The 9,711-nt window shown below is 35.9% G+C and overlaps 1 protein-coding gene across 1 annotated transcript; it reads right to left on the bottom strand.

Annotated features, from left to right (window-relative positions):
* Positions 1-1,389: 1,389 nt before the first annotated feature.
* Positions 1,390-4,126, bottom strand: LOC107625169 (actin-depolymerizing factor 2). The gene is made up of 3 exons (XM_016327746.2): positions 3,908-4,126; positions 1,972-2,237; positions 1,390-1,863 (listed from the first exon to the last, which is right to left on the bottom strand). The coding sequence occupies exons 1-3, from the start codon at positions 3,908-3,910 to the stop codon at positions 1,713-1,715; spliced, it is 420 nt and encodes a 139-aa protein (XP_016183232.1). The 5' UTR covers positions 3,911-4,126; the 3' UTR covers positions 1,390-1,712.
* Positions 4,127-9,711: the final 5,585 nt, after the last annotated feature.

Raw genomic sequence — 9,711 nt, 5'->3', positions numbered from 1 at the left:
CTCAACGCGGTGGTGGTCGCGGCTGCTGTGCAGTGGTTTCGGTGGCTAATGACGAGCGCTGCTGGGTGGCGAGTGGCGACTGAGGAGCGCTGCTGGGTGGCGACGGAGGAGCGCTCTGGAATCTGGTCTCTGGAGCTTGGTCGGCGGTGGCGCTGCTGGCCTTGGTGAATGGTGGGTGAGGGGGGAAGAAAGGGGAGGCTGGGTGCTGGGAGCTTGGGGTTGCTGAGTGAGTGAGTGTCGAGTGATTAGGGTTAGGTTAGGTCTTCCGCCAGTTTCTCTTTTTTTTTTTTTTTTTTAAAAAAAAATAGCCAAAACGACGTCGTTTTGCTTTTGAATTTCCAAACCACTGAACCGCCAAAAAACCGGACGGTTCTTCCGGTTTACCGGTTAACCGCCGGTTCGACCGGTTTTTTAACCGGTTTTTTGCCATTCGGTTTTTTAGGTTACCCGGACCGGCTAGGTAACCGGTTCCCGGTTTTTCCGGTTGAACCGGCCGGTCCGGTCCGGTTTTCAGAACCATGGGTGCGAACATACATATTATATAAGGTCTCGAGAAAGCCAATCCTAGAACTCCGACACTTAGATTTAAACTTTTATAATTCAAACTAAAAACAAGGTAAGAAAACTAAGGTACTTAGATTTTAATCCACTTGCAACTTAACACCTCAACTCTCACTTTTCTCCAACCATCCAAAATTCCGATAGAACAACCCTCGTCACTCCTCCGCCAGACAAAGAATCTCTCAGTTGCATAGACATATAATGCATACAAAAAAAAAATAAAAGTAGAATATAATTACAGCAAACAAAACATATAGTAGTTAAACATAATTTTTTTTCGTCCTCAATCTTTTTTGTATACAAAATCGTCCCTAAAGTTTAAAACCAAATTTTGAAATCGTCTTTTTTATTTAAATATTAAAATTTTGGACCAAATTATCCATAACAAAAAAATTATAAAATAAAAAAAAAAAAATTAAAAAAAAAGAGAGTATTTTTACTCTTGCAAAGGGAGAAGGAAAGAAGAAGAAAGGAAAAGGAAAGAAAAAGAATACAATTTTAATCCCTATGGTAAGGACAATTTTAAAATCAAGTTAAATTTTAGAAATGATTTTGTACGCAAAAAAAAGTTCACGACGAAAAATTTTCGTCCTCTACCTTAAAAATCAAAATCATACTTAACCATCAAAATCATACTTAACCGTAAACTAAAATCTAAAATTTCTTATGTTTCTGCATTTCACTTGTCCCCATTCTATTACTGAAACTGGAATATTGAAAATTCCAAGTAAATGCATCCACTACCGCATTGACGAAGCCGAAACCTCGACTTTTCAATGTTTGACTTAGGGAACCGAATTATAAAATCATTCTTGCCCCCAACATTCATTCTTCAAAATATCAGTTTATAGGGAACCGAATTAATACAAGTCAATAGTCATCAGTAAAAATATTAAATGACAAGTGCCCATATTAAATCAATGCCACTCAGATACAGATCAGATTCCGTAAGAATCACAAACCACAAGATACACTGGAACAAAAGAAGCTTGTTTTGAAGGTGTAATAGACTTCATGTCAAAACCTGGAACAATGGAGTCCATAATTACCCAAGTTGACCATTCCACAAATTGTGTATATAGACATACATCTCCATAAAGAGTCTTTCATGATAACTCCTTCTATTCCTAATCACAATAGTTTACAATAGTTTAATTGGTGCGGCTTCTGAAGACATCAAGACCCATCTCAGTAGGATCAGTTGCCTGCAACTCTACTTGAATTCCATCAAGTTCCCTCTTGAATCTCTCTTTGGAGCTAGCATAAATCATCTTGCTCCTAACCCTAGCTGTATCTGGGGACCTTCAAACAGAAGCAACAGAATAAATTATAGATAGAAGTTAATTATAAGAAGTGTTTAACGTTAATAGTTAACAACTTTGTTCGGCAAAGAACTTATGGAATCATTACCAAGCAATGAAGAAAATCCTGCTTTTCTGGCAAAGCTCTTCAGTGACAAAATCAAAATCATAGACAGCATATCGGCACTCATCAGCAGGGAGACTGGCAGTGAAATCATCATATCCTTGTGCTGGCTCACCAAGCTTCTCGACAACAACTTGCTTCTGCTTCTCCTCAATCTTGAAAACGATAAACCTATAAGTCCTCTTGGCCTTGAGTTCTAAGAACTTTAGCTTGCAGTCATCATGGACTGCCATACCTGATGCTGCATTTGCCTGTAATATTTCACAAACAACAGAAACATTAAAAAAAATAATAAATAAAAATAAAAACGAAAGTAACTAGAGCTACAACCATCACCAGGAAGTTTTTTCCATTTAGTGGAATGGCTGCAAAATGCAAAAATCAACCTATCTTGTAGTGTCCTATTGTACAATACAAAGTTACACACAACAAAATTTCTCTTTACAAACAAAACAAACCGGGGATGATCATTATCATAACATCAACAAGAAGAACAGCCAAATTTTACCCCACCAACTGGATCCCCTACATCTTAGTTCTTATCTATGCATCAGCACATGCATTTAGTTCTACCAAAAATCGAATTTCAAAATAATTGTATCCAAGGCAGCAAGCCAGTGTCATGCATGATGCAGAGAAACTAATGCTTTCGCCTCTTAATTTATTGCTCAAGAGAAAAACGAAATCAATGCACACTAATTTTGCAGCCTTACATGAAAACAAGGAACAATTAAAAACAAAAATATGTAACTTAGAACAGAAAATAAAGAAAACAATCCAAGGAAACAAACCACAAGCTATGTCAATCATAAGTAAAATATCTCGGTTTCCTTCCACTATCAGTTTTTGGTAGATCATTCAATTCATGCATTCAGATACAAATTATAATCATAGTAATAGGAGAAGGACAAGTAGATCCCAGCCTAGAGAAAGTAAAGTACCAAAAAGACTCTCAAAATTTTATGACGGAATTATAGGTCCATAAGAAAAAGAAAAAAGTACCTAAAAGTTTCTGAATGATTGCAATATTGTACTTATAGATACTTGAAAATTTTAACATTAGACAAGTTTCACCCTCTGTCAGTCTCCCAGTCCATTCCCCACTAAGGACCTATAAATACAGCACTGTAATTCTTGAGAGATTTATTTGGTACTCTTTTCCTTAGATACCTAATCATAATTTTTTTCTTCAAGGACCTGGTACTTTTTTTTCCCAACCAGCTTTCTTTGGACCTACTTGTCCTATTACTCTTATATCCAAATAAATTAAAGGACTTACCACCTGCCAGAGAGTGATAGAGACAGATAAGAGGAAACGGTGGAACTATAATACATGACTACCAAAATTGTTGGCCAAAGATAGAAGTAGATCCATAGCACTATCAAATCAGTCAAATTATGCCATTAAACTAATCATTACGCTTAAATGTGATATCAGATTAAAACACTGGAATTGAAATCAAAACCAGATCTGTTAAAGCTAATGAATAATCTTTGAATTCTACACTGTTCAATGCCTATACCTGGTTAAACTGATCGGTTACAACTAAAATGCAATTACCAGATTAGACACTGACAATGACATCAAAATCAGATCTATTAAGCCAAAACCACAAAGTGAACAACAATTCAATGAACAATCCTTCGATTTCTACGCTGTTCAGTGTACAATCGGTGATCAGATCGACCACGAATCAAACTCAAATAGGCCAGAAAGAAAAGATATCAATCTAGAAAATTGAACGAATACTCCTAAATTTCAAAAATCGAAATCTCTGATAAGAACTTCAGTGTTCGGTAGTATCAATAAATCTTCATCATTTTCAGAGGAGTAACAGTTACATAGAACAGTATATAAAAAATAAACTAAACAAAAATAGGCATAAAAATAGAAAGTGAAAGAAAATAGTAAGTTACTAACCATATTTTGATATCGACGAGTGCGATGGAGAGAGAAGAGATATAGGAAAGGTTTGTATTTGTGAGTGGTTCGATATATAAGGGAAGTGGAAGAAGAGAAGAGAAGAGAGTATGATTTGGGTTGTTTAATTGTTGTGAGTATATATAAGGTGAGGGGGCGAAGGGGTGAAAGGGGAAAGGGGGAAAGAGAAGAGCGTATAATATTTACTTTGAAAATGGACCACCAACGGTGCTTGGTGCAGAATACGTGTTGGAAAAGCACTAACTGTAGGCTGTAGCTGTTTCTTTACGTGGCTGGCTTGGATTGTGTTATTCAACCTTTCCCTTCTTTTGCCTGCAAAATTTAAATTGAAAATTGCAAAAAACAGTTTCTAAACATAAAGAACACAGAATATTAGGTTTTTAAGAAGAGTTTATCTTCAAACGTTTTTTACTGAATAACAAGTTCTATATTTTTTGTTAATTAAATAAATTTTAATTTTTAATTTATTATATTTTATTATATTAATAATTTAAATTTAGAGTTTATAATTTAAAATTTAATATTTAAACTTTAGAATTTAAAATTTAAGATTTATAATTTAGAGTTTAAAATTTAAAAGGATTTTATTAGGTAGACAATGACTTTTGTGAATAATGTGAATAATGTGATCTAAAATTGATCTAATAAAGTAAAAAAATATTCCACCCAAAAAACCTAACATTCGCATATCTATTGAATTGAGCATTGGCATATCCATTGTTTACTATTTAATATTTTCGTTGTCTATCTATACTTTTCTAATTTAAAATTTAAAATTTAAAATTTAAATTTAAAAATTTAAAAAACATCACACTTCTTTTTTTTTTAATACCTTAACATTGACATTTGTGAAGTTAAAATAAAAAAAGAAATCATGATTTAACTATTTTCGGTTTTTCATAAAATTATAAACATTTTATATAAATTATAGCTTAATTAATTTTACTGTTGAATTGACATCTTCATTTTATAAAATAATTATAAAAAATTTATAAAAGTTAATATAATTATTTTATAGGATAAATTTTTCAAATACACTACATTGATAAAATTATTTATTAAGCAGCTACCCATATCATGTATGAATACGAAAACATCAAATTACTTTTATTGATAAAATATCAAAATACTTTTTTTTAAATCTTAAAAATACAAAAACTTAAAAAAGTATTTTACGAAAAAATTGTTTTTTTAATTTATGAAATGTTTGATTATTTAAGTGGTTAATTGTAATGATATATAAAATATGTTATAATTAAATTGGTTGTTCATTTATAACGTTTAAAATTTTCTTTTACCAAATCTCTGAAAAGGAAGTGACATCAAAGCCAGGCAAGGAGCCTACCCCTTGAAAGAGAAATGAGTGCAAAATGTGGAAATTCGGCTGTGGTCTGGTGGCTAGCTCATGGTTCAGCTGGCTTAATAATAAAGTGCTAAATTAAAGACATTGAATTTGTATGCAGTTGACTATTAACATTTCACAAATACGGCATTTTATGTGTTAGGAAATTGGACAGTTTTCATGAAAAGCATATGAATGCATGAATGAGGAAAGTTGGATTAACATTGGATGGTAATGGCTCTCCCTTAGACTTGGGCCCCTCTTAGATTCTTTGCCTGCGTCAATCCAACGCGACTCCATATGATATTCTTTTATCCCTTTAATTGCATCGCTAGCTGCTCTCCACGACAACAAAAAAACTGTTGATTGTTGAAGCATATGTCTTTTTCATAAACAATCATTGAACTTGAATATTAGTGTACCAATTTATATAATTAATGTGCCCTGCATATTCTCTATGTAAATGCGGTTTGACGATTTTCTATAAATGAAAGTTTATTTTTTTAAAAAGAAATATGTTATGCATGTTGCGACAAAGATGAATGTAGATGCCTATTAATATTTAAACGGTTTATTTCAAAAAAAAAATCAAGTTTTTATTATTTTATATGAATCAAATTAACAAAATTTGAATTTAATACGTGTATAAATAGAAAAAAAGTCTCTGACATTTTATATAACAATAATACATAACAAATAGGAATAAATATTATTTTGATCCCTCACTTGAGGATCAGAATTGAAACCGTCTTTGGTGTATATTTTAATTTAAAATCATCCTTAAAGTTGTATTTGAATTTAAAATCGTCTTTTATAATTTTTTTTGGACGTAAATAGCCTTTCGTCGTTATGAGGCAGTATGACCACCGAAAACAATTATTTATATATATAATTAAATAAATGGAAAAGTTTCAATACATTGATGAGAAAGAAAGAAAGGGTAATGCAGCGTAAAAGCCACTGTTGCAGAGTTCAATGTCGAGGACCTGCTAGAGGGAGAACGCCATGGCTGCACAAAGCTCAACCTCGTCTCGAAGCAAATTGATGAGCGGATATTTTATACGCTTTTTGGGGTTAATTTCATATAGTTTTTAGTATGTTTTAGTTAGTTTTTAGTTTATTTTCATTAGTTTCTAGGCAAAATTTATATTTCTGGACTTTACTATGAGTTTGTGTGTTTTTCTGTAATTTCAGGTATTTTCTGGCTGAAATTGAGGGAGCTGAGCAAAAATCTGATTCAGGCTGAAAAAGGACTACTGATGCTGTTGGAGTCTGACCTCTCTGCACTCGGAATGGAATTTCTGGAGCTACAAGAGTCCAAATGGCGCACTTCCAATTGCGTTGGAAAGTAGACATCCAGGACTTTCCAGCAATATATAATAGTCCATACCTTGCTCAAGGATAGATGACGTACACTGGCGTTCAACGCCAGTTCCATGTTGCAGTCTGGCGTCCAGCGCTAGAAACAAGTTACAAGTTGGAGTTCAACGCCAGAAATAGGTTACAACCTGGCATTGAACGCCCAAAACAGCCCATGCACGTGTGAAGCTTAAGTCTCAGCCCCAGCACACACCAAATGGGCCCCAGAAGTGGATTTCTGCACCATCTATCATAGTTTACTCATTTTCTGTAAACCTAGGTTACTAGTTTAGTATTTAAACAACTTTTAGAGATTTATTTTGTATCTCATAACATTTTAGATCTGAACTTTGTACCTTTTGACGGCATGAGTCTCTAAACTCCATTGTTGGGGGTGAGGAGCTCTGCTGTGTCTCGATGAATTAATGCAAGTATTTCTGTTTTCCATTCAAACATGCGTGTTCCTATCTAAGATATCCATTCGCACTTCAATATGAATGTGATGAACGTGACAATCATCATCATTCCTCCACGAACGCGTGCCTGACAACCACTTACGTTTCACATTAGAATGAATGAATATCTCTTAGATCTCTTAATCGGAATCTTCGTGGCATAAGCTAGATTGATGGCAGCATTCAAGAGAATCCGGAAAGTCTAAACCTTGTCTGTGGTATTCCGAGTAGGATTCAGGGATTGAATGACTGTGACGAGCTTCAAACTTGCGAGTGCTGGGCGTAGTGACAGACGCAAAAGGATAGTAAATCCTATTCCGGTATGATTGAGAACCTGCAGATGATTAGCCGTGCGGTGACAGCGCACCTGGACCCTTTTCACTGGAAGGATGGATGGTAGCCATTGACAACGGTGATCCACCAACACACAGCTTGCCATAGGAGGACGTGCGTGCGTGAATCAGAAACAGAGGAAAGCAGAATTTCAGAAGACAAAGCATCTCCAAAACTCCAACATATTCTCCATCATTGCATACAAGTATAATTTGTGTTCTGCCCTTTTATTCCTTGCAATCAAATTTGATAAGTGAATTACTTTATTGTCTTCCTGACTAAGAGTTACAAGATAACCATAGATTGCTTCAAGCCAATAATCTCCGTGGGATCGACCCTTACTCACGTAAGGTATTACTTGGACGACCCAGTGCACTTGCTGGTTAGTTGTGCGAATTTGTGAAGAATTGTGATTTCCAATTTCGTGCACCACAAATCTTGGTCACATGGTAGGCTGCTACTTTGTTCCCATGGTGAGAAGCCCGGTGTTGCGAATCTCGAGGACCAAGGAGAACCCAGGTCGCAGATTTTGGGAAGGTTTGTTTTTTTACTTTTCCTCTGAATTGGGTCGTTTGGGTGATGGAATGGAGATCCCTCACGGTGGGCATGTGCAGGTGCAACAAGGCTGCAATCTCTTTCGTTGGGCAGATCCAGATTCAGAGGTGGAACATTCATAAATTGCTAGAATAAGGAAGTAGGTTTCGATAATGAAATCAAGAACCAAAGCGGCAGAGTGGAAGCTGAAGGTCGTTGTTGTTTTAGGATTTTTTGGGTGGGTTGGGTTTGTATGTTTGCTATTGCAGAATTGGTCTAAAGCAATGCAACAGTGTGTAATTCCGTTAAACCTTATATGAAACATGTGTAGGTGTATTCTGCTGTTGTTGTTGTTGGTGGTGAATTGGGCTAGGGTTTATCTAGTAGGGGGGTCTTGAATCTGTTCTGTTGAATCTATTTCACACACACACACACACATATGTGACTGTTTATAAGCATGGTTGGATAATGAAATGAGAGTGAAGCTTTTGCTTGGCAAATACATGAGTTCCATTACTGAACAATAATATAACAGTGTCATTAAAATGGTAAACGTCTAAATACATAATAAGCATAGTGTTTCACATTCCCAGAACCTTAAAAGAAACTTAACTCAAAATAAAGTAACCATCAAAAGGATTGGCTGCGAACAAGCCAATAATTTAGTACAACAGTCAGTAGCACAAAGGCAAAATATAAGCAACAAAAAATAACCAACAAGTCCACACTGTTTAACCAGAACCTTAACACAAACTTAAAACAAAATAAACCAACATGCCTGATATAGAACTATGACAATTTGATGCTAAGTTTTGTCATTTCCCTAAAGCAATCCCCATTTTTTTGGAAGCAACTTTGCCATTAACTTCAGTTTCCTTGGAGAAAGGTGAGGTCCTCCAGAAAGGCTGACAGAGAAGTGCCCAGTGGGTTGGCTTGAAGCTGTGGTAAGGGATGGCTGAGATACTGGAAGACTTGTGATTTTTGGCTGTGATGAGGATGTAGAAGGTGCTGAGCTTTTTGGGCTGGAAATCCTCTTGGGTTGTGGATCATGTTGGGCTGAAGATGTGGACTTAGTGGTCCCCTTGGGCCTGCCTCTAGGCCTTTTTTGCTGTGTTGCAGAGTTAGACTGGGCTGAATTTGGTGGCTGTGTTGCTGAAGCAACTTTTCTCTTGACAGTGAGCTTTGGAGTGGGCTGTGTAGATGCAGTCTTCTTTCCTCCCTTAGCAGCTGGAGGCTGTAAGTTGTTGCTTCCCCTGTTTTGCTTGCCTTTGCTTAATTTCTTGGAATTTTGGGCCTATGAAACAGTTGTAGTCAATAGAGATGAACATAAGGCTTATGAAAAAATTCCAGACAAGCAATGTGAAAAATTAATCAACATACCTTATTCTCAATAGGTTTAGGGCATCTGCTTTTATTATGTCCAACTGAACTACATATAGAGCACCTTTGTTTCTCCCCCTTCCTTGACATGTGAGTGTGGCTGCTCTGTTCTTCATCTCCAACAGATGGTTTCCTTTTTTTGACTGGCCTGTGACTAGGCCTTCTGTATAGGGGAGGCATTACATCAGGATGAGGTGTAATCTCCCATAGATCAGGTCCGTTCAATGGGTGAATTACTGCCTCGTAGCACCTCAAGTATGCTTCTCTCTTGTAGCAATCAGCCACATAAGGTTCCAAGCCAAGCCCCTTGAACTTGATGCAACTAATCGCATGGACACAAGGTATTCCACTCAACTGCCACCTTCTACATGAGCACTTAT

Source organism: Arachis ipaensis, chromosome B2, assembly GCF_059453495.1.
Source record: "Arachis ipaensis isolate K30076 ecotype BB chromosome B2, ASM5945349v1, whole genome shotgun sequence".
NCBI lineage: Eukaryota > Viridiplantae > Streptophyta > Magnoliopsida > Fabales > Fabaceae > Arachis > Arachis ipaensis.
Note: the sequence above shows the minus strand (reverse complement) of the source record. Positions and strands in the feature narration are given on the sequence as shown.